The sequence below is a fragment of the Corythoichthys intestinalis genome, chromosome 14 (assembly GCF_030265065.1).
Source record: "Corythoichthys intestinalis isolate RoL2023-P3 chromosome 14, ASM3026506v1, whole genome shotgun sequence".
Taxonomy (NCBI): Eukaryota; Metazoa; Chordata; class Actinopteri; order Syngnathiformes; family Syngnathidae; genus Corythoichthys; species Corythoichthys intestinalis.
Genome location: NC_080408.1, coordinates 2,570,647 through 2,596,971, shown reverse-complemented (window position 1 = coordinate 2,596,971; position 26,325 = coordinate 2,570,647). Strand labels below are relative to the sequence as shown.

The 26,325-nt window shown below is 39.8% G+C and overlaps 1 protein-coding gene across 1 annotated transcript in view; it reads left to right on the top strand.

Moving 5' to 3' along the window:
• Positions 1 to 26,325, top strand: part of LOC130930380 (potassium voltage-gated channel subfamily H member 6-like) — a 71,441-nt gene that overhangs the window by 23,963 nt on the left and 21,153 nt on the right. The window contains exons 7-11 of the mRNA XM_057858295.1: positions 3,323 to 3,442; positions 11,257 to 11,429; positions 11,504 to 11,642; positions 19,649 to 19,780; positions 23,407 to 23,561. Of these exons, the coding sequence (XP_057714278.1) occupies positions 3,323 to 3,442; positions 11,257 to 11,429; positions 11,504 to 11,642; positions 19,649 to 19,780; positions 23,407 to 23,561 (719 nt within the window). The remainder of the gene's footprint in view (positions 1 to 3,322; positions 3,443 to 11,256; positions 11,430 to 11,503; positions 11,643 to 19,648; positions 19,781 to 23,406; positions 23,562 to 26,325) is intronic.

The window sequence follows — 26,325 nt, the reverse complement described above, 5'->3', positions numbered from 1 at the left end:
TTTGCGATCAAAAGCTCTATTTGTCTTGTTGTTTGTTATTTTGGAGAACGAAAACATTATTCAGATGCTTGGGATGTCACATAAGCGAAAAATAGCTGTTTTCAAGTCAAAGTTATGTTTGATATGTATGCTTTCACAAAAAGCTCAATTTCTGTTTTTTCATCAGAAATTGGAAAATTGTTCAAACTAAGCTATTTTCTAATGCTGATTTCTAAAGAATGGAAAAAGATATGAACTAAAAAAAAATTTTCTGCAGAAGAGAGTCTAATCTTTCTTTTGGTGGGTTCCATGTTTATATACAGTAGCAATAGAACAGAATTTTCTGTGGGCCTTGCAAAATCAGTCAAAATCCATTAAAACGGCCGGGAGTGAAGGGTGAAAATGGCTGGGAGTTAATGAGTTAAATACTTTTTGCGTGGTGTATCTGCCTCGCTTCCCTTTTCCTGCATTTGGGTCCATACCTCCTGCCTCCTCAGAGGTTGGTTGCGCTAGACATTTTCGTTGTCTGTCATTTTGACTGACAGGGTCATAAAAATCCGGTCATAATCTATTTTTACCCGTCACTTAAATTTTTAAAATGACTATATCTTGATGCAGTCACTATATGTATATAAACAATAATACTTTATAATATAAAGTAACGAACATTAATGCAGTCATGGATTACAGTAACCAGGCCAGTACTGTGTTTCCATATATATTTTTATTATATTATGTATATACAGGATGTATATATATATATTTTTTTCTTTTCTTCCATGATCCTAATACATTTAATAATAATAAAATATTATATAATTCCATTTTATATATATATATATATATATGTGTATATATATATATATATATATAAATATATATGCAATTTTTTAAATTTATTATTATTAAATAAAAATGCACGTTGATACGACGCACATAAAGGCAACTTCCAAATTTTTAAAAAATCGTTAGAAGGTTGTATGGACTTACAATCCGCTAGCTTGTTGTTTCCTGTTGTCTTCCGAAATACACCTGGGTGACGGCGCGTCAAGTGTTTGTTCATAGCCGACGTGCTACTGTGGTATGCGAGCTCAGCTTAGCAAAAAGAGTACACACTGTGGTGGCACCCTCCATATTTTCCTTGAAATAATTTCAGGCTCTGGCTAGTCTGGTCCGCTTTTTTTGCTTTATCCCGCTTTCACCGTGTTACCAATTCTGTCCTTCTTGGTAATTGGCGGCGTTTTCAACTGCTCGCCGCGGTGAGGAGTGAACCGGCGATTGACTTGATTCGTTGTCATCCTTCACTGCATCAGTCCCTCTTTTTTCACCTCTTTTATCAACACCATCGTCGTTTTGGGGCTTTTTGAAGAAACTTCGGACACTGAGTTGCCTTGATATTTTTCCGAGTAAGGCCAACGACGTCATGCATCAAGAGAGACAATAGCTAATTAATATGCTCACTCGCCACCCTGTGGTCTGAGGTGTGAGTTGCAACCTGTCAAAATGACAGATGAACTTTAGTTTTTTCCGTCACCGTTGCAAAAAAACGGGCAACAATGGAAAATATTCGGTTAACGCGACCCCTGCTGCCCGCAAACCCTGGCATTATGGTTCTCGAATGTGTCGAGACTTCCACCCCCCTCGGCCCTCTTCGCGTACCCGCCGAGAGAGCACTATCTGCGGCTTGGGCTCGGCCGGTTTGTCCACCGAGAATGTGCCATTTCGGCGTTCATTCCCAGCTGCGTCTCGGCGACAAGCACTCCTGCCGGTGCCTAAGCAGGGTAGTGACAAGCCAAAACCTGCTCGCCACTGGGGACTGGCCGATCGGTGAAGGCTATCACCCCAGCCACCATGTGTGATATAAGCCAGGGTAGTTTTGTGTGATTTTTCGTTTTCAGGTTTCAGGTTAGCATGTAGCCTAGCTCTCACACTCCTCTTTTGTTTACACTCTTTCCTCCGTCTCTGAGTTGCCGGGAGGGAAACGACAACTAACTCCAGTGGCATAAAATAACGTTCGGGAGGTTTAAGAAGTCAGCAGTTTTGACCATTATGCAGTAATTTAGCCGTGCTGAATGAATGAATGTACTGAATAAATGCCTTTTTAAAATTTCATATTCCATTTAGCACAAGACTGTTTTTGTCATGACCATAGCATTTATTTAGCAATCGAGGTAAAAGACTTAGATACAAAGAATATCTTGTAAATATATTGGAATAGAGAGAAAAAACAATGATGACATTTTACAGTATGCTCTAGTCATCAACCTCGTGTTTGTTGTCGTTCTGAATTTTCCTGCTCCAAATATGACTGAAACATATAAGGCTGGATGCCACAGGCTTGCTCTGGTTAGACAATATCGTTTGAAAGATCCACACTTGAACCAAAATCACAGAAAAACGCTTCATCTTCCATTGGGCTGAATTCTGAAATCACTACTCCGCCGACGTCATGACGCAGATGGAGGCGCTAGAGCGCTATAATGACAAGAGGAGCTAAACAGCAAATTAAAAGACTAATTTCTTGCCAAATTGTTCTATATAGTCGAATCGTCTCAAAATATGATTTTAATTCCAATAATAATGCAAAAAAAGTTTTTTTTAATCGTGTCACAGGCACTTTAACAATAACCATAACACATTACTAACATTGTTTGCACACTCACACTTTTACACACTCTTATCTGTCCTATCTTCCCTCTTCCTCTTTGGGTGACTAAGTATTCCCTCCCCACATGGTGTCCCCTCGGTAAGGGTAGACAGCAATGCTACTTGCATAAGGTAGCTAACTCAGACACTATTCCAATGGATGATTTTTTTTTCTTTTAAAACAGTGACACTATTTTAAAACGTGATGGACGATGGTCGCATTAATGTGAAATCATGTTGGAGGTCCTGCTGTCCTTCTTCCTCGAAACAGTAGCCAAAGTACTCCCATACTAGGGACTTTATCTTTTTTGAGGGGAGAAAAAGCTCAGGTGTAGTTTCACCACCTTCAGCCATTGTGTCTACTCGACAGCACAACGACAGAGAAGTGTCACCGATAGAGACTGGACAGAGCAACAACCGGAGGGGGAGGGATGAGCGCTGCCGCTCAAATCCACGGATTTTTCACAACATTTTTGGGACATAAAAAATAGCTCATAACATACTACGGTATGGTGGAAAATTATAGTGTTTTTGAAACTGTGACCTTTTCATACCACCGTAAACCTTGAAACCGGTAACCGGCACACGCCTAATTGTCGCACCCGTAGTTTGGAGTGGCTCTAATGTCATGATTTTTTTTTTTGTATAGTCATGTCAAATGTCTTTCATGTGTTTGTTGTTTGTGCCCGCACAACAGGTGAGCCACAGTTTACTGGACTCCAAATCAGATGCTTTTATGTCACTTCCTCCGGGAGAAATCCTGCCTCCGTGCAAATTGATGGGCAGAACGCACCATGTCACTGAGAAAGTAACTCAGGTTAGTAGAACAGACTTTTTCCAAATTTATGCAGCAGGGATGTCAAACTCATTTTTGTCGTGGGCCACAATCCATTTTGATTGGGAGTGCCGAACGAATGTTCAATCACACTAAAAAATGAGCATTCATAGTCAATTGTGAGTTATTGTTTAAAGAAATATCACAAATATGTGCTTAATCATTAATTAACCATTTAAAAATGTACCAAATTTGCAATTTGTGGCAAGTTCATCATTTTTTTTTAAAATGGTACAAACAGTGGTAGTCCCCGGTTCACAAACAAGCTCCGTTCCTGGGCTAGCGATGAAACCCGGATTTCCGCATAAGTCAGAATTCACCCTTTAAGTACCTCAAAACACCCTCTAAATCAGGGGTGGCCAACCCTGGTCCTCGAGAGCCGCAATCCAGCTTGTTTTCCTTTTCCATGTCTCCCTCCTTTAACACACCTGAATCAAATGATCAGCTCATCAGCAAGCTCTGCAGTTGCCTGATTACAATCCTGATCATTTGCAACAGCATAAACGTCTCACAACAACTAATTCTCCCACTATTAGAAGGAATAACCTTAGTATGGAACGGCGCTGCCCCCAAGCGGCTGGTGCCATTCTCTTCACTCTTAATGTGCATAAACGGCGTCATTGTAATCTGTTAGAGGCAATGCGTGAGCGGGTCATTCCGTGCATGCGTTAATTGCGTCAAATATTTTAATGTGATTAATTTAAAAAATTAGTTACCGCCCGTTAACGCGATAAATTTGACAGCCCTAGTTCATTTTTGTCCATATGGCTGTGAAATGCACATTAAGTTTTTAGAAAATGGTCTTGATTAGGTCTTAAAGAGTCTTAATTTTAACTTGAGAAAACCTCTACGAACCCTGCTTTGTCATAATTTTAAATGGTCTTATGACAGTCTTATAAACCCAATGTCAAATAAAGAGTTAGCTAGCAAGTTTCTAGACAATTGATTCACGAATGACAGATGAGTAGGAATTCAAAGTTCGTGTGCACAAGAGTAGGGGTGCAACGGTTCAGTTAGCCCATCGTTCGGTTTGAACCTCGGTTTTGGGATCACAGTTTCTGTTCGGTTTCGGTTTGCGTTTTGCTTTTTTAATTTTTTTTTTTAAACTGCTTTTATTTTGCTTTTTAAAAAATGAAATAAACACTTAAAATGTAAACATTTTCGACTGTTAAAATGCCTCTTAGCTCTTTGGCAAATGTAGTGACTGACTACTGAAATACACACACAGTAGTAAAAAAGTTACTTGACAAAGTAACTGGTGATACCTTTCATGTTTTTTTTTTCCATAAAAACAAAAAAACAAAAAAAAAACTATTGCTATGTTTGGAGGTCATTTAATGTTGTGAATCAACCATTAAAGTTGATAAAATTACTCCCGTTTTTGCCTTAGTTCCCTTTCGTCTACTTTGGACAGGTGAAAATTTTAAAACTGTTTCATCCTTTAAAGATAGACTCAAGTCAAGATTTTGCCGATTTAGGAGTATTATGGATTAAAAGTTGCTTAGGTTCGCTCGTAAGGTTTACTACAACAGAGCCTTTATGAGAAGTTTACTGCTCTAAAATGGCGGCTGTTTACTAACGCTACCGAGTCTGTCATTTCGCATGTAGTTCTATATGCATTAGCTATCTAGGCGTAGATTGTATGCTGTCTGCTAAGTCAGGAAATATTGGAGCCACCTAGCATCGCGTTTGCTACAGCGTCTCAACAAACACTCTTCCCTCTCCGTGTCTGACTTTTCTCGTGGCATTCATCCAACGTATTAAAAACATTGTCTCGTTGCAGAAACGGTGACCAAATCCGAACGGATGAAAAAAAAAAAAACGTAATGCACGAAAAACGTGCAGATTTTGAACGTAACGTACGGCGTACACATTTTAAAATGAGTGCTCACGTGTACAAATTACGACGAGACCGGACAACTTGACAGGTATGAATTATAGTGGACCGTCACAGTTAGGTAGTAGCACTCTGTAGCACGGGACGTCCAACTATCAGTGGTTAGGGCGAAACTATGTGCTTTAGCGAAATCATCCTCGATGGCTTTGCGTGCCATTTCATAAATGTCGGGGATTATGTTGTTGGCGAAATATGTCCGCGAGGGAACAATATAACGCTGGTCAAGCGTTGCAATTAAATTAACGAAGCCCGCATTTTCAACCACGGAATATGGTTGCATGTCTTTTGCAATGCACATGCCCACTGCGTGGGTTATTTTCTTGTGTTTTTCTGACCTGATATTGTAAGGCTTTTGGAACACCTCTTCTATAGACCCGTGTGTTTTCACTGGTGTCATCTTCGGGGTTGTCCTGCTCTGAGAAAGCGATGTCTGTGGGTGATCCCGGCTGAGGTGCCGAGTCATGTTAGAAGTGTTGCCGTTAGCATAGGGAACAAGCGCTGAGCAATGCTTGCAAATTGTTTTATTTATTTTTTTCAATATTTTCTCTCCGTCTGCATTGTAGTCCACGGGGAAACCGAAATGTTGCCACACCGCAGATTTGAAAGAAGCCGGTGCTTCCTCAAAATTCGGTCTGTCGACTCCTCCGCTCACCATAACTTTTTTTGTTTTCTTTCTTGTTTCACTTTCACCTCGCTCGTAAGCGAGAGAGGTGCGTTACTCGCCTCCTATTACACAGGTGCTTGACAGCGATTGGACATTTACTCGCGGGGCGGGAATTTCTCCACAGCGGCGCTTCACGTCACACACAGGCACACAGTTTGACCAATCCATTCCACAAGCGTTCGGAATAAATTACTGTAATTGCAAAACCAAAAAGGAGCGGTTCATAAAGGCGTATTGAACCGTACAGGGCGAACCGTACGGTTCGGTTTTGAACCGCAAACCGTTGCACTGTTACACAAGAGCAACGACAACCTGAGTGGCTACCTGGAATAAGGAGGGAGAGTGTTATTTGCGGAAAGCTGCAATCAATGTCGTCCTCCACGGAGACCCTGGAGTTCACCAAAACGAGACCGGGAGAGTGATGAATGAAAGGCTAGAACACATGGCGAGGTACAGAACAGATACAATGACTCACTATCACCTCAACAGACACTTATGCAAGCAATTGCTATAAACAGCGGAGGAATCAATAGAAAAATGGATGGAACTCATCATTATTATGGGTACTTACTTTTTTTAAGGCCTGACAGCTGCTTATTTATGGGTGTGGAATTCATAACGGAGCTCAAATTTTTTTTTATCATGGAAAATGTTTAACTATAGGATCCCTATTCTGACCTAGTCTCACCAATCAGACGCAGCAACAATAATCACATGACTCCATTATACCAATTAGACGATGATTCAATGATTCTGGTATATTTTTGGCCTAATATGGTCATCTAATAGGTTATAGTATATTAAAGTATGAAAAAGTATCTGAATGTTTTGGAATTTCTCACATTTCTGCAAAAAATCAACATCTAATTTTATCTGATCTTTGTCAAAATCACACAGATAAAAAAAACTGCTTTAACTAAAACCACCCAAACATTTATAGGTTTTCATATTTTAATGGGGATACCATGCAAACAATGATAGAAGTGGGAAAATAAGTGAACCCTCTGCCTAAGGGGACTTAAAGAGCAATTGATACCAATTTTACCAAACAATTTAAGTCAGTTGTGTGCCCAATCACTGGTGAGTGATATAAAGCTGCCCTGCCCACTATAAAACACAAACTGTTAAGTATTGTCTTGATGACAAGCTTTGTCTGATGTGCCTCATGGCTCAGTCAAAAGAGCTATCTGAAGACCTGCAATCAAGGATTGTTGATTTGTATAAAAGTAAAGTATAGCGTATAAAGAAAGGATGTAAAACCATCTCTAAAAGTCTGGATGTTCATCAATCAACAGTCAGAGAAGTTGTCTACAAATGGAAAGGGTTTAGCACTGTTTCTTCTCTCCCAAGAAGTGGCCATCCACCAAAGATGACGCCAAGAGTTCAGCGCAGAATACTCAGAGAGCTTAACAAAAAAAAACCTAGAGTGTCTGCTAAAGACTTATAGAAATCACTGGCCATAGACTTAATGTACATTATCAAGTCCATGCACTGGCACAGTCCAATATCTATGTGCACACATCAACTATATGTAGAACTATGGCCAAGAATGGTGTTCATTGGAGGACTCCGCGGAGGAACCCGCTACTGTCCAAAAAAATTGTTGCTCATTTAATGTTCGCAAAAAGGCACTTGGACACGCCACAGACGTTTTAGCAAAATATTTTGTGTACTGATGAAACCAAAGTCGAATTGTTTGGGAGTATCACACAATGTCATGTGTGGAGGAAAATGGAACAGCTCACCAATATCAACACCTCATCTCCACAGTGAAGCATGTTGGAGGGAGCATTATGATTTGGGGCTGTTTAGCTGCCTCAGGGCCCGGAAAACTTGCAGTCATTAATGGAAGAATGAATTCAAAGGTTTATCAGGATGTTTTGCAGGAAAACCTGAGGCTGTCTGCCAGAGAGTTGAAGCTAAAAAGAGGATTGATGCTGCACCAAAACAATGATCCAAAACACAGAAGTAAACCAACTTCATAATGGTTTCAGAAGAGCAAAATGCACGTTCTGGAGTGGCCAAGTCAAAGTCCAGACTTGAACCATATTGAGATGTTGTGGCATGACCTAAAGACAGCGATTCATGCCAGACATCCCAGGAATCTGACTGAACTACAGCAGTTTTGTAGAAAAGAATTAGGAAGCGTCTGGATGAAGTTATTGCTGCCAAAGGGGGAGCACAAAATATTAAATGTGATGGTTCACTTACTTAATTTCCTCCCCTTCTGTCATTGTTTGCATACTATCCTCAATAAAATATGAACCCTATAAATGTTTGGGTGGTTTTAGTTCAAGCTGACACTGTATCTTCATCTGTGGATTTTGATAAAGATCAGATCACATTTAATGATGATTTTATGCAGAAATCTAAGAAATTCCAAAAGGTTCAGATACTTTTTCATACCACTGTAACTAGTTTTAAGGAGGTGTGTTTTTTCAGTGTAGGTAATCTGTGCAGAAAAACAACTTGATATAAAAGAGGAAAAACTGAGATCAGCTTTATTGCCTTGTGCTAGTAGTAGTATTTCAAAATAGGTAGACAGAGGTGGGAGGAGATAGAGACAGAGGTGAGAGAGGCTGGTTGTCGTCATTTGTCGACTGAGGAGAATACGAGAACTACTAAGCCCAGCCGAGACAAAACATGCTTGCAGAGATCTTGATAGCTGAAGTTTATATTTTCGTCTTGCTTGAACTTTAAAGCATGTTAAAAAGGATTCTAGTCGCTTCATCAAGGAGAAGAATAAGGACCAATGACTTCACATGGTTATGGTTTATCCGCACGACTTGGATGATGTTTTGTTTGCAGACTGCCCAGATGAGGATTGAAGACAGCTGGAATGTATGGTGTTGCAGCAAAATTATAGAAGGATCATTAGTGAGTTATATAAAAACTGATTAATTGTGTATACTTCACTTGGATGGCAGTGGAATGGACTGGCAACACATCCCAAGAAAGTTGATTTTGGTGTTAACATGAAAATTCACTTGAGAGAAGACGACCACCAAGCTTGAGAAGAGGACGGGCGGCGGCGGCGACCATGTCGTCAGTCAGTGTCAGGGAGAACAGTCTATCTCAGGACGGCACGTCAACTTTGGGAAGCGAACGTCGAAACACCCGAGTCAAACGAGTTGTCCGCTTATCTTCTATAGTAGCTCATGAGGTAAGGGCGACCTACGAGAATCACACAAATACATCCTGCATGCGTACTCTCGTGTAGAGCACCTACATTTATTTCTCCTTGACCTTCGGGTGCCACTAGCCCCACCCCCGTCACTAACACCTTTACTGGGAACGCTGGTGTCAGGCCTCTGTGGAATTCGGAGCCACGAATGATTGATTGCACCGTTCACGGCTCCCGCTCCCAAGTCCGTGGATGTATATTTATGTCGGAATCCCACAATAGCACAAACATGGCCCAGTTTTTCTCGGCGGGAATTTGCATTCATCTGTCAGAAGTAATTAAAGCGCCCTTTCTGTGTCGACCGATCGCACCTATAACGAAATCATTTTCTGTGATAGCAATTTATTACAGGCTTGGAAAACCTTAGCCACCTTATTAATGTAATTGATTTGAGTATTCAAAATGGATGCTGAAGGAATCTGACCTTTTAGCCAGATTGCCGGAATCGCACCAGCCGAACCGCTGGACCCAAGCTGGCGCAGCTCCAACGATCCGGCCGGCGGAACCCCGACAACCCGGCCAAAAGGCCAAACTCCGCGCGTTCGCCTTATTCTTAACCCCTTGTACTGACCCAATTTAGAAAGCTGGAAAAAGGCTTCGAAGCACAATTTACTTGATTAAATTTGCCAGATTGGCCAAACAAAAGTCCGCTATCTTAAATGCTAACGTATTTAAAATTCTCATAGAAAACTGCTCACACATAACTCAACAAACTGTAGCTGTAAACAAATGCATACACAAACATATGTTAGCTGAAACAACTTACAGCCTTATATGGGCCAAACCAGAGCCCAGCTATCCTTTATCCACACTGTTGGGCACGTTACTTTAAAAAGGTAATTAGTTACATTACTCACTACTTCTTCCAAAAAGTAACTGAGTTAGTAACTGAATTACTCTATAGTAAAAGTAACTAGTTACCAGGGAAAGTAACTGTTTCCGTTACTTTAAAAAGAACTTGTTGTATGTCAAAGAATGTGAAATTTTCTGAGCAGTATTCGAGTCAGTGGAATAGAGAAGAACAGACAGGTAGTTAACTTGTTAGGTGCTTCAGCAGATTTGAATTGCTTACCACAGATGTCGACAAAAGCTTTGCCCCGCGACATAAATTACACATTACATGCAGGTTCTTTCCTTTAATTTCGACAAACTTGAAATAGTGTCTATATTTCCACCTCTTAAAGGACAATTTTTCTTCTGAATGCTCTGCCAACCCGACCCTGTGCATCTTTTTTGCGCGTGTGTGTTTGCCGCACGCGCTGTTCCGGTTTGCTTGTGAAATCACCGGCTCTGATTGGCTTACCACGACACATGACTCTTACCCTCAGCCAATCACAATCACTTCCATCGCATCTCTCGAGGGGCTACATTCAGGTAGGCTCGTTTCCCGACAATTCACGTCACCTTCAAGCGTCTGCCGTCCTCAAGATGGAAGCAGAATTATTGCTGGCTGACAGTGTGAGATGGGAACGAGGCTAGCATCATGTGTAGCAAGCACAGAAACGTTACCAAACTTTGGAAAGCATTGTCTAATTGAATGAGCAGGGACAAACAGCTTGGAGTCAGAAGTACGTGCGCTATTCTCGAACCTGAACGCACCCCAAGTCTTGGATGACAAATCAACAGAGCAGAGAGTCGACTCGACACGGCTGGTAGTTTCTTCAATTTATTCAGAGTAAGTAACGCACCGCTTTTGACCGTCAGTAACGGTAACGGCGTTGTAACGGCGGAAAAAGTAATTAGTTAGATTACCCCGTTACTGAAAAAAATAACGCCGTTACTCCCAACACTATTTATCCATGATAGACCAGTCTGCTTCTCAATCATACAAGGACACAGTCAAGCCAGACCCAACGCTGCCACAAGAGCGTAGTGTATCCTCCATCATTAAACAAAATACAATCCTTTTGGACTTTTTGAATAATTAATTTGGGGTACTTCAAGGCTTAACTCCAATTTATGCGGAAATTCAGGTTACGTCGCTAGGGTTGGAACAGAACTCGTTCGTAACCTGGGGACAACCTGTAATATGAAATCCATCTGTTCTGTAGGTGCTCTCTCTGGGTGCTGATGTGTTACCCGAGTACAAATTGCAGACTCCCCGGATCCAGAAGTGGACCATCCTCCACTATAGTCCATTCAAAGCTGTTTGGGACTGGGTCATCCTACTCCTAGTCATTTACACAGCAATATTCACTCCTTACTCAGCGACTTTTTTACTCAGGCAAGTTATCAGCCACTCTCGTCTCTCGTTTTGACCCTGATGTATTAAGACTACTTTGAAATATGTCACCCTAGCGACCAGGAAGAAGCAGCCATGCAAACGTGCGGTTACTCCTGTTCTCCACTCAATGTCGTGGATCTTATTGTGGATATCATGTTCATCGTTGACATTATAATCAACTTCAGGACCACCTACGTTAACTCCAATGATGAGGTGAGTAATTACAGACTCAAAAGTGGCTTCGGTGATTAGGTTTGAGTTTTTTAACTCATTGGCTGCCATCGACGGCGTTGGAGATCCAATCCATTTTGACTTGGAGGGACGAATGAGCGTCCGTCAATGGTGCTTAAAGATGAACATTCACAGCCAGCTTAAATTTGTCTTTAATCATGAGTTTATATTTAAAGTAGGGCTGTCAAACGATTAAAATTTTTAATTGAGTTAATTACAGCTTAAAAATTAATTATCGCAATTCATCGCAATTCAAACCATCTATAAAATATGCCATATTTTTCTGTAAATTATATATATATTCTGTAAAATAAATTGTTGGAATGGAAAGATAAGACACAAGATGGATATATACATTCAACATACGGTACATAGGGACTGTAGTGGGCATTTCACTCTACTGTCATTTAAATCTGTCTATGCTGTCCTCACTCCGAAGTGTCTACTTTTTCCAAAGCTAGACAGCTAGTGAACGACGCCTTAATAATCAGACTTCTTCCTTTTTCATCTGATTTATCAATAAAATAGCCTCAAACCATTGTCCTCTTTAGACCGTCATAAAACTACAAAAAAAAAAGTACACAAGCATTGCATTAGCAACAACGTTAGCTTAGCACGCTATACAGGTTCACTAAACATAAACAAAAAGCGTCTCATACAAAAAATATAACATTTCGCTTACTAACATAATATGTACATTCTTTACAACAACCATACTTACGGACAAATCTTGTCCAAGGATCATATAAGCACAACATTACAACGTAGGCGTCAGCCCGAGACGTCGTGCAGCCATATTGAACTGGCAAGAAAAAAATAAACCATGTCGCAAAGCGACCACAAGAGTTCGCTGTTAGACAGCGCAAAAAGCCTTGCTGTAAAACTTACCAAAAGGCAGAATACTGTCTGAGCGGGACATGTGCGTTAATTGCGTCAAATATTTTAACGTGATTGATTAAAAACATTAATTACCGCGCGTCAACGCGATAATTTTGACAGCCCTAATTTAAAGCAACACTTTTTTCAGTTTTGGTCGATTTTAGTGATGCCGGTGGACAAAAGCGGTAGTGTTTTGCCTTAAGAAAGACCGCATTTCCCATGAGGACCAGCGCATCCCCTACCCTACCCTACCCCAACTATGTCTTAAGTTGATCTTTCGACATGGGGGTGCCATCGAGATTTAACAAACCTACCCTAGCACTACCCCTACCGCTTCCACTTGCTCTGAGTTTAGGTCGCTTCCGACCTCTTCCCAGCCACTTCAACCAGCTCCTCCAGTGGGACCACAAGGCATTCCCAGGCCAGCCGAGAGACATAGTCTCTCTAGCGTGTCCTGGGTCGTCCCTTGGGCCTCCCGTTAAGCCTGTCGCAATATGCAATAATTCCATTTATCGCACGATAAATAAAAATGAAGGCGGTAATTTTTCCACTGCGATATATCGCCTCACGTGCACGTGCGTGCGCGCGTGCAGCAGACGTGCTGTTAAAAGTTCGGATTCCTTGTTACCAACTGCACAAAATGTATCTTCGTTCCAGGTCTGGCAAAAACTAGCGCCGGAGCCAATCGTTCCCAGTATATCCTATTGTTCAACGTATACTGGCCGCGTCAGTGCTCCGGATTGACTGCGGATCATCTCCGGTGTGCCGGTGTTGTTCAGGGATGACATTTCACGCGGGGCGGCTATTTTTCGGCACAACACCGGCTATTTGGGTGGCAAATTAAGAGCGCTGTGCTTCAAACTCGTCCTGTTTATGAAAGTCGATTGTCATATGCTGGTGTTGTGCAGTAATGAGCAGACGTGACTTCTGTGGCGTTTGCTAACTTTTTTAATGCGCGCACACACTAGAAATCATGAAATAGCGAACTAGATGTGCTAAGTCCCATGCCATTAGCTACGTGAGCCTAGAGTGATTGTGGGACACGTTCCATATACTACATCGATGAAGTATAAACCGCCATGACTGAATGGAAGTTAAGAAGGCCAAATCAATCCATACCAGTGACCAGGGGTGGACTGGTAATCTGTGGCTTCTGGAGGATCACAGAACGGCCGGTGCCCTGGACGGCCGGCGGCTGCCATTCATTATACATCACTGTTTTTATCCCCCCATCCTCTGATTATCTACAGTTCGTATCCAATCCGACAGGTGGCAGCAATGCGCCTGGCTGTTCACCGCCAATCTGATAGAAGAACGAAGAAAGCACAGAGTAGCCTTTGGTTCCTTGTGGAAGCAAAATAGCGACAAGCGTTAATGCACAATATGGATGGTGGTGGCAATAAAAGAAAAGAGAAGGGTGGTGCGGAGAAGGTTTGGGAGAAAAAAGTAAAGAAACTGGAGAGCGAAGCATTAAAATGTCATAAGTTGACAAATATTTTCGCAAGCAGCAGTCTGGCTGCAACGGCCACGTCGGGTAACAACTGCCCAGCCCCTGGTGATGGTGAGAGTGGGAGCGGCAGCCGCTCTGACGTGCAGCCGGTGCAGGGAGGGAGAAAAGAAGAGGGAGGGGGTAATGATAAACTGGTGGAAGTTCCCCAGACAAGCACAGAGCAAGTAAGTAGGGATGAAGAGGGTTACTTGCTTGGTATACTGGCAATTGTTATCCACCAGGTAGCTACATTTTAAATGAAATAAATGACAATTAAAGGGTTAGTGCCATCTAGTCCATGTACCCGTTTGAAATCGGTTCAAGTTACAGTATGCTAGTCCTACAGAAAAAATATTTTAGCTGCATTTAGCGGCAATTTTAATTCAGAAGAAATATAAAATATTAATGAAATTAATGGTTTTACTTTAAAGTTTAGGTAGTTAAATTGATATGATATATGTTTTTAATCATTTATATATCGTGTTGTTTTCTGGTTAATACTTTCCAATGAAGGTTATGTATAAAGGATTTGTCTTGAAATGATTATTGTATTTTCATTGAAATGTATTACCGTATTTTTCCAACTACAAGTCGCTCCTGAGTATAAGTCGATCCAGCCATAAAATGCCAAACGAAGAGAAAAAAAAACATATATGTACAAGTCGCACCGGAGTATAAGTCGAATTTTTGGGGGAAATTTACTTGATAAAATCCAACACATAGAACAGACATGTCATCTTGAAAGGCAATTTAATATAAAAATACAATAGAGAACAACATGCTAAATAAATGTACAGTGTACAGTGTATGAACAACGAAATGTGAATATACTGTCCTACGTTACGGCTCGGTCCTGGCTATACAGCGAACTCCCAAAAGACAATGCTGGACGTCCGTATAATTTGCTGAATCAATTTGGTCCTCGATAGAAAACAGGTTCGCATCAACGTAAATAAATGATAATTAGGTACTATTAGTAATAAGTAACAGGTTAGCATGCGTTCGCTATCATTAGCACGTCGTTCAAACAACCACACAACTGGCTCTAAGTGTCCGATCGCGGGTGTAAAACACACAACAACAACAGAAAAGATGATACACGCAGGCGTTGCCTCAGTAGAGATGATTTAAAAGCAAAAATAATGAAAGTAGGTTCGCAGCCGTCTATTCTCTCTCGCTAACTCGCCCACTCACTCACTTACTCACTCAGAGCTACGTAGCTGTCCGTCTTCTTCTGGCGTGTGTTCACGTAAACAAGTGCGATTACCGCCCTCACGTGGGCGTGAAAGCCCCACAAACTAAATGCATCCATTTCAAGATAAAAAAAGTCAATAATACAATTGAACATACACTGCCAAAGGCAGAACGCGAACGTGGCCATAGCTATAAAGAGTTATTCAGATAACTATAGCATAAGAACATGCCAACAACTTTACAAAACCATCAGTGTCACTGCAAAACACCAAAATAACATGTGAAATTATATCATAATGTGTTAATAATTCCACACATAAGTCGCTCCTGAGTATAAGTCGCACCCCCAGCTAAAATATAAAAAAAAAACGCGACTTATAGTCCGAAAAATACGGTATTTGTGTGGCAAGATTAATTATGGCATAAAGAATGAAGTCATTTTATAGACACAGGGTATAATTGCTATTATAATCAATTGGATACATAAAACTTGCTTTAAAAAAATAAATTCTTTAATTTGTTAATTCAGGTTGATCATAGAGCTTGGGCAGAAGATGAATCCAATTCCAGTTCAGCCTTGCAGTACTTTGAGCGCCCCAAGTCAGACAGTCACAGTCTAGACACATTTTTTACTTACCACCCTCAGAAGACAAAACACCTGACTGTACAAAGAGTATTCATACGCAAAGATGGCACAGATAGAAAATGGCTAACATACTTTGAAGAAAATCGTAAACTATATTGTACAGTGGGGAGAACAAGAAATTGATGCATTTTACATTAAAACGTTAAAAAAAAAAAAAAAAAAAAAAAAACTACCAGGGGGCATGCCCCCGGACCCCCTTAGAGGGTCTGTGTTTCCCTTCGTACAGCGATTCTTGTGGGCTGGGCTGAGTCGAAGTCCAGGGCTGCTTTTTGGTCCCAGTCCGCCCCTGCCATTGACTATAGATAATGCTGCAAATATTGTTAATTCACTACGTGACACAGATGGATTCGAACCACAAATAGGATGTCTTGCTCATTTAGTAAACCTAGCTGCTAAGAGAGCTGTAGCAATCAACAGTGTGCCCCGCCTCACTTTACAAACAATAAAGATTATTCTCAGTACTTTTATACAAAATTTCTTCAGATCTGTAAGAAGTAAACACATAGATATTATGCACTAAAATGCATGTTTATATGATGTCAATTAAATTTTTGCTGGTTTGCAAAAAAAAAGAAACAAAAATTAGTTTTTTTTTTCTTTTCTTTTTTTCAGAGCATTAAATGTATTGAATCAGATGGAAAATCTTTTCCCCAGTATCGATTTTATACTTTTATATTTTATTCACATAATTCATTCATGTCATTTTTTTCAACGAACAATTGTTTATTTGTCAAAATGGATTGGACGTGTATTGCTGTCAATGGTGGCCAATTAGTTAACAGTATTTGAAAAATGTTAAATTGTAAACATTACTAGTCAGTAATACCGTATTGGCCTGAATATAAGACGACCCCGATTATAAGACGACCCCCTCTTTTTCAAGACTCAAGTTTGAAAAAAGACTTTTTGAACACCAAATTAATTTTTATACAGAAAATAATTACAATACATCTGAAACAAATGATTATAACAATATATTTGAGAGAAAAAGCATTTAATTTCGCATTCAAAACTTAATATGTGAACATTTAAACATTTAACATTTAAATATGTAAACTAAAGTGCAATCAAATTCATAAATGAATGGCTTCTGGTTTTTGAAATATAAATAAGAAAAAAATATTGTGATAAAACAAAATTGCAATAACTGCATTAATTATCAAAGTGAAGTCTAACTGTAACTGTCTAACTGTCAGGGGTTCGCTTTGGCTGCCGGAGTCGCGTTCAGCATTCGATTCATTGATGACTGGCGCCATCCAGCGTCGTGAATGGGTATATGTCTAGGCCGCAGTTTTTTTGTTTGTTTGTCTGTTTTTTTTAGGCCGCAGTTATAAGACGTCCCCCAGGTTTTCATTCTTACTTTAATGCAAAAAACACCGTCTTATATTCGGGCCAATACGGTATGTGCTTTAGAAATTTTAATGATGGAATCAAAGATGTTATTGAATTTTAAAAGTAAACATTATAAAAAATAGACCATAGACAACTACACTCTGTAATGTTTACATTTTCTTTCATTCATCGGTCAGTACGTTCACATCAAATTTATAACGTCTTAAGCGGATTGTTTTTCTTAAATCTTGTCTAAATAATTTTCTCCATCTTGTTTTGAGTGTTAAAGACTAGTTAAGAGATTAATGCGTCAGATTATTCCATTTACTTGAAGTAAATATGATTTTTTTTTCTTATTAAGCCCCAAATTTCTTTCAAATAATGTTTTGAACAATTGCTATTCCTTAATTAAGAACATTTATGACATTTCAAAGGTTTTTTAAAAATTAAATAGACTAATTTATTGCTTACAATAAGTCTATTGATCTTATTTTCAGCAAGCACTGGCAGATAATTTCACTTATTAGTAGTAGATTTAAACTGAAAACAAGGGAATTTAACTAGTTATAAGGCAGTACAGTGGTACCTCTACATACGATCACTTCGACACACGATCTTTTCGACATCCGACGTAAAATTTGAGCCGCCATTTGTTTCTACATCCGACGAGTTGCTCGAAATGCGACGACATGACAGCACTGCAAACGAACGCACGGTGGATTTTCTTGTGTGAGAAATCAACACAGTTTTCAAAAAAAGTTGATACAGTTGGAGAAACAAGGAAAAAAGTGATGCTTACCTTTGAAATGAAGATGCAAGTTATAGAAAAATATGAGCTTGGTGTGCGCGTCCCTGAACTGGCTCAACAATACAGCTCCATGGTCCTCTTCCGACCACCGTTCGCCACTATTTATAAGTTAAGGTGACAATTATTATTGTGGTAACATTGCCAAGGAAATCGCCAGCTTCGTCACGTTTTTATCATTTATTTAAGAACTTATCCAACACAAAACGCCCATTGTCTTAAGCAGTTGACTGCTCTCAAGAAAACGAAAGTATTATCTCTACCGCACCGACCTATCTCACTGAGACGTCAGCTTCGCGGTGCGTTCAGGGACAGTAAAAAGTGTCCGCCATATTAGAATCCGATTCGTTACATTATTTACAGGAATAATTATTAATTATTCTTCTTATTATTATATTATTCTGAATTATTTATTTATAACTTATTTGTTTTTCTATGTTTAATTGCCATTTGTAACAGTGCCAGCAGTATTTATTAGGAATTTAGTGTATGTTTTTAGGCTTTGGAACGAATTAATGGAATTATAATTTATTCCTATGGGAAAATCCTGCTCGACATACGACCATTTCGACTTACAAACAAGGTCCTGGAACGAATTAAATTCGTATGTAGAGGTACCACTGTACTTCTCAAATAGTGCCCCCCCACCCCACGTGACCTTGGGGAACATACTTTTTTGCCGTACTAGAATAAAAGTGTAATTGCAGACCCACTCAGTGGGTGGCAGTGCCGCTCTCTTTTTTTTTTTCCCAGACTGTGCCCAGTATTTTTGAACCAAACAAGAGGACACAGTAAAGAGCACTGGAGATATGAACAGCTAAGACAAGGAAGTATGACGAAGCAGTTAGCTTTTGGCTTTAACTTTTAGTACAGTGCGAGACGAGGAAAGACCAGTCTGTTTATACTTTGTCTAAAAATGTTCGCAGCAGACAGCAGGATTTTTTTTTTTTTTCCAGCAAGAGCCAAATATTGCCAACAATCCTCCCGCTTTGTCAGTGTTACATCAGTAAACCAGCCAGCACTGTCAGCATTATATAAGGTGGCATACCAAGTTGCTCAGTGCAAAATAACCCCACACCATAGCAAAGGAGCCGATACTGCCTGCAGCAAAAATAAAATGACACTGTTGTTTTGTTCTATTTTTGTTTTTTCGGTCTAATTGTTCGACATATTGTCCTCATAAGTTAATGTTACTAATCAATTTGAATTGATTATTACTTTTTAATTTTATTAAATTTTATTTGTCATTATAAAACAATCAAATAATGTATCTTGAGTGTTATTTTTACAGAATTAATGTGTTTTTTAATGTTTTTTTTTTTTTTTTTACACTTTATTGTAAGTTCATCTATAATACTTTTTTCTTTGATTTTAAAAAGAACAATGTTATGCAGAGGTGTACTTATAATAATAACAATTTTATATACAAATGTTACTACAGTATATTTACAGTGGCGGCAGAGAGTTGGGGGGAGGGCGCGGAACGTTTACATTTTCCTGCAGGGGGGCGTAACAGAAAATAATTGAGAAGCACTGTTATACTGTATGATAAAAGAAAATTGCACATACAGTGGTACTAAAAATGTGTATTTCTGAATCCTGCGTTGATGAAGTCAATTAAATTGAATGCTTGATGTACTCAGGTGGTGAGCCAGTCTGCACGGATCGCAGTGCACTACTTCAAGGGCTGGTTCCTCATCGATATGGTGGCAGCCATTCCCTTTGACCTCCTCATCTACCGCTCAGGAGAGGAGGTGGTTAGGGGAGAGGGAGAGGTAGGGTGGAGGGAGGGAGAGCAAGGAGACCATATGGAGTGGGCGGGATTGATTTCAAAGTATATCATGGATGAAATACATGGTTTGATCCTGGGCTCTGGTTTACATGTGCAGAGTTTGTACAGCGCCTTGCAAAAGTATTGGGCCCCCTTGAACCTTGCAACCTTTCGCCACATTTCAGGCTTCAAACATAAAGATATCAAATTTTAATTTTTTGTCAAGAATCAACAACAAGTGGGACACAATCGTGAAGTGGAACAACATTTATTATATAATTTAAACTTTTTTAACAAATACAAAACTGAAAAGTGTGGCGTGCAATATTATTCGACCCCCTTGCATTAATACTTTGTAGCACCACCTTTTGCTCCAATTACAGCTGCAAGTCGCTTGGGGTATGTTTCTATCAGTTTTGCACATCGAGAGACTGACATTCTTGCCCATTCTTCCTTGCAAAACAGCTCGAGCTCAGTGAGGTTGGATGGAGAGTGTTTGTGAACAGCAGTCTTCAGCTCTTTCCACAGATTCTCCATTGGATTCAGGTCTGGACTTTGACTTGGCCATTCTAACACCTGGATACGTTTATTTTTTAACCATTCCATTGTAGATTTGGCTTTATGTTTTGGATCATTGTCCTGTTGGAAGATAAATCTCCGTCCCAGTCTCAGGTCTTGTGCAGATACCAACAGGTTTTCTTCCAGAATGTTCCTGTATTTGGCTGCATCCATCTTCCCGTCAATTTTAACCATCTTCCCTGTCCCTGCTGAAGAAAAGCAGGCCCAAACCATGATGCTGCCACCACCATGTTTGACAGTGGGGATGGTGTGTTCAGGGTGATGAGCTGTGTTGCTTTTACGCCAAACATATCGTTTTGCATTGTGGCCAAAAAGTTCAATTTTGGTTTCATCTGACCAGAGCACCTTCTTCCACATGTTTGGTGTGTCTCCCAGGTGGCTTGTGGCAAACTTTAAACGAGAGTTTTTATGGATATCTTGAAATGGCTTTCTTCTTGCCACTCTTCCATAAAGGCCAGATTTGTGCAGTGTACGACTGATTGTTGTCCTATGGACAGACTCTCCCACCTCAGCTGTAGATCTCTGCAGTTCATCCAGAGTGATCATGGGCCTCTTGGCTGCATCTCTGATCAGTTTTCTCCTTGTTTGAGAAGAAAGTTTGGAAGGACGGCCGGGTCTTGGTAGATTTGCAGTGGTCTGATGCTCCTTCCATTTCAATATGATGGCTTGCACAGTGCTCCTTGAGATGTTTAAAGCTTGGGAAATCTTTTTGTATCCAAATCCGGCTTTAAACTTCTCCACAACAGTATCTCGGACCTGCCTGGTGTGTTCCTTGGTTTTCATAATGCTCTCTGCACTTTAAACAGAACCCTAAGACTATCACAGAGCAGGTGCATTTATACGGAGACTTGATTACACACAGGTGGATTCTATTTATCATCATCGGTCATTTAAGACAACATTGGATCATTCAGAGATCCTCACTGAACTTCTGGAGTGAGTTTGCTGCACTGAAAGTAAAGGGGCCGAATAATATTGCACGCCCCACTTTTCAGTTTTTTATTTGTTAAAAAAGTTTAAATTATCCAATAAATGTTGTTCCACTTCACGATTGTGTCCCACTTGTTGTTGATTCTTGACAAAAAAATTAAATTTCATATCTTTATGTTTGAAGCCTGAAATGTGGCGTAAGGTTGCAAGATTCAAGGGGCCCAATACTTTTGCAAGGCAATGTAAGTTCTCCCTGTGACTGCATAGGTTTTCTCTGTGTACTCTGGTGCTCTCTCACATCCCAAAAACACACCTGGTAGCACAGCATTTATGCTAATTGACCACCAAATATCTAAAATGCTTGGGATTTGTTATGTGAGCAGACAATTTGCATTCATGGTGCAAAAATTAAATGAACAATAAATGATTCAAAAATAATCTATTATAAACTCATTACCTATAAATACTGTGTTACCAGAATGAAATAGTCACTAAGAAAACTAGAAAAATAATAAGATACAAAATTCTGTGGCACAGCCCAGCAAAATGCATCTTGGGGATTGTCATTGCATTGGCGTGTATTACGATTGCCTGCCCGTATTTGTAATGCTTTACTCGCCCCTTAGCTGCTCTTTGGCGTGACTGTTGTAAACGTGATTTAATCGCGAATGATTCTTTTTATTTAATGATGGATTTTTGGCTCAATTCAATTTATATTTTTCATGTGGGACATTTTTTCCCGTAAAATTTCAGTTGAAGTTGTTCTCTTCATTTTCATGGAATGCGTTTTTTTTTTTTTTTTTTTTTTGAAAACCTGGAAGTTGTTACATTTCTCATTGTTAAAGCATCCAGTGGGGCATCACAATACCATTAGCAATAACACGTTAAGTGCACAGCCTCATATATAGGAATCGGTTTAATATCAGTATCGGATTTTTGGAGTTGGACAATATCAAGATATTGGTTTAAAAGTCATTATTGGTCAACTCCAATTGTTGCACACAGTGGTATGAAAAAGTATCTGAACCTTTTTGAATTTCTGCATAAGATCACCATCAAATGTGATCTGCTCTTTGTCAAAATCACACAGAGGAAAAAAGTGTCTGCTTAAACTAAAACCACCCAAACATTTATAGTTTTTAGATTGACATGGGGATAGTGTGCAAACAATGACAGAAGAGGAAAAATAAGTGAACCATCACATTTAATATTTTGCACATCAGACAATGCTTCTCATCAAGACAATTATTACCATGCGTGTGTTTTATTCACACACCTGAGTTAAATTGTTAGGTAAAAATTGGTTTCAATTGCTCTTTAAGTCTCCTTAGGCAGGTGTTCACTTCCTTATTTCATTGTTTGCATGCTATCCTCATTAAAATATGAAAACATAAGATGTTTGGGTGGTTTTAGTTAAAACACTTTTTTTTCCATCTGTGTTATTTTGACAAAGATCAGATCACATTTGATGGTGATTTTATGCAGAATTGTGAGAAATTCCAAGAAGTTCAGATAGTTTTCATACCACTGTATATCCGCTACGAATATATTCCACATACCAATCTAGGAAAGATGGATTAAATCGAGACCTCTTTCATGGGAGGAACCTTCAAAAAGTACAGCTGCTGATTGGACGACCGCTCTTCTCGTCACGCTTGCGAAAACATTTTCCCCACTCCCCAAAAAACAGCTTTTAGAGATATTCTTTCCTCTTATTTTAATGAGGAAATCAAATGTATTTCAGACAAAACTTTACAAATTAAACAGTCTACTTCGCAGTTCAACATTGAATTCAGGCAGAGAGTTTCTTCCTAGTCCCGCCTCTTTCTCCTGATTGGCTGGAACATCAGATGCCCAAAGCAATGGTTGCACAGTTGAGTTTTGCATGAGGGTTTTCTGTAAGATGAATCAACGAATTAGGAAGTACTGTCTTGCGCTCATAGTAAGATAGGCTCATTAATGAGAACAAGCAGTATGGAAAATAATGAATCATAAATCGGATAGGTAGTGGAGTGCATGAGTGCGCACGCAGCTCATCCAGTCAAGTCAAAGGACAATATTGAATAATATTCTGACCATCACAGACAAATAAAATCTTGGTTTTTTTTCTGTTTCTGACAGACGACCACCCTCATTGGCTTACTGAAGACAGCTCGCTTACTGCGATTGGTCCGCGTGGCCAGGAAGTTGGATCGTTACTCCGAGTATGGTGCGGCTGTCCTCTTTCTCCTCATGTGCACTTTTGCGCTCATCGCTCACTGGCTCGCCTGCATCTGGTAATGGAGCGTCTTGTCAATAGAAATGATGGCAAATTGTTGTTTGCTTTATTTCACAGTCAAAATGGATTGGCGGCTAGCATCACCAATGGCAGCCAATGAGTTAATTAAAAAATAATTTAATTTACAATATCTTTTCAATTTAATGTAAAATTGGAAAAAACATTAAAAATGGATTGGATGTCTAATCTCTGTCAATGGCAGACAATAAATAAAAATGCTAGCGTTGTTCCGATCATGTTTTTTTGCTCCCGATCCGATCCCAATCGTTTTAGTTTAAGTATCTGCCGATCCCGATATTTCCCGATCCGATTGCTTTTTTTTGCTCCCGATTCAATTCCAATCATTCCCGATAATTTTTCCCGATCATATACATTTTGGCAATGCGTTAAGAAAAAAATGAATAAAACTCGGACGAATATATACATTCAACATGCAGTACATAAGTACTGTATTATGACAATAAATCCTCAAGATGGCATTTACATTATTAACATTCTTTCTGTGAGAGGGATCCACGGATAGAAAGACTTGTGACTTTGTATATTGTGACTAAATATTGCCATCTAGTGCATTTGTTGAGCTTTCAGTTAATGATACTGTAGCCATGCCCAAATGCATGATGGGAAGTGGAACCATGACTGTGCGTAGTGCTACCAATTGATATCTTCTCTGCGTTGGGAAATAACATAAGGTGTTATGAAAAAGATCAATTGCTACCTTGCTTCCCCACATTGCTTCCCGTGATATTTCTAATCGTAGGGAGAGGGATTGTAAGGCTTTAGCCAAATAAAAAAAGGCTCCAAAGGGTGCCAAAATTCACTCTACTCATTTTACGCGGCCTTTTATCTCTATATAGGTAAAACGGCGCCATTGCAGATTGAGCGCGACAATGCGTGAGTGGGTCGTGCAGTGCATGCATTAATTGCGTTAAATATTTTAACGTGAGACATTTTTTTAAAAAATTAATTACCGCCGTTATTGGGATAAATTTGATAACCCTACCTTAAGCCTAAACTAAAGACTCTGGATGAGTGTAACATATTATGTCTGCAACGTTAAATACAATTAGAAAACGATTTAATTATAAACGATTTAATTAAAAAATATATATATATTAAAAAAAGGCATGGCCGATATTTTTTTTCTGATTCCGATACTTTGAAAATGACGTGATCGGCATCCCGATCGATCCGGACATCTCTAAAAAATTTATTTTGTTATTATGTTTTTACACACGATTCCACGTTTTTTGCGGTTAATGGGGACCAGAAGCTGCTGCGATAAGTGAAAAACCACGAACTAGCGGGGGAAAAAAATGGTAATTTTTTGTGTGTTCAATGTATTTATTCAGGTTTTAGCATTGGAAAAAGACATATAACCAGGGGTGCACATAAGTGGTCCGCATGCACGCATGTGTACTGGACGTAGACAAACGCGCTGGCCCTCAACGGCTTCCATACGCTTTTGCGTACCGATGGCTGACCACTGCATTTGCGGCGGACACGACAAAATAACTTCTCAAAATGTCGAAGAGGCAGGCCACACTGAGTAATTACTTCCGTGTTCCCCCACCCCCGTCAAAAGACAGACAGACGACAGAGACGTCACCGGAGCTACCGAAAAAAAGGACTTTAGCTGAAAAGTGGCTACAGGAGGTACCATGGCGAGAAGCAAATGATGCCCGCACGGAAATGCGGTACAAAATGTGCCGTGAAAATCCCAATGTCGCCGATAAGAGCAGCGCATTTTATGTAGGGTCAAAGAATTTCAGCCATCCAAACTTTGAAAAGCACGAAAAAAACAGAGAGCATGTGGCAATTAAGCAAACTATCGATGTCAAACAGGACCCCACTCGTCCTATGGACAAGTGGCGGAATAAAGGTAATGAACAGCGACATGCACTGACAAACGTGTTTTTGCTCGCATTTTACAAAGCTAAACATGCACGTTCAATGAGGTCTTATGAGGAGGACATCCCACTTTTAAAAAGGCTTGGAGTTATTGTGGGAGCTGCATAATGCCCTTTATTTTGAATTGGTGCTTTTTATTTCTTTACATTTCACTTCAAAGTAATGGCAATTTTGTTGTGCCAGTTGATGTTAATCAAGCATTAATTGTTGATATAATTAATGAAAGTTAATTGGCTCTAAGTAAAGCTTGTCATAAATTTATCGCATCAGGCGGGTCGGCTCTCAAGCTCAATGAGGACCAAGTCACATCTGCAGGTCCTCCTCTGAGAACCTGGGCAAAAAATTATGTGCACCCCTGCATATAACACAACATATGACTATAAGATGTTTTTTTTCACTTTTTTTCCCCCAAAGTATAATAATAACAAAAAAAAACATGTTACTGTCCCACCGACTCTGTGCTCCCCTGTGTCCACGTCACCTGGGCCTTTTATTGACAAGTGGCACTGCTTTTGTCCCGCCCCCGTCAGCCTCTTATTGGCTTAGTCCTCCGTCTTGTCATATTGGCCAGAGTGTTACAGGTGTCCTGCATAAGTGTTCTGATTGGTGTCAATTAGGTTGGAAGTTAAAACTACAAGCAATGAATCTAAAAGCAAACCACAGCACACAAAATTCAAAAAACAAATCAAATTATTAAAACTAGGGTTGTTCCGATCATGTTTTTTTGCTCTCGATCCGATCCGGATCGTTTTAGTTTGAGTATCTGCCGATCCAGATATTTCCCGATCCGATTGCTTTTTTTTTGCTCCAGATTCAATTCCAATCATTCCCGATAATTTTTCCCGATCATT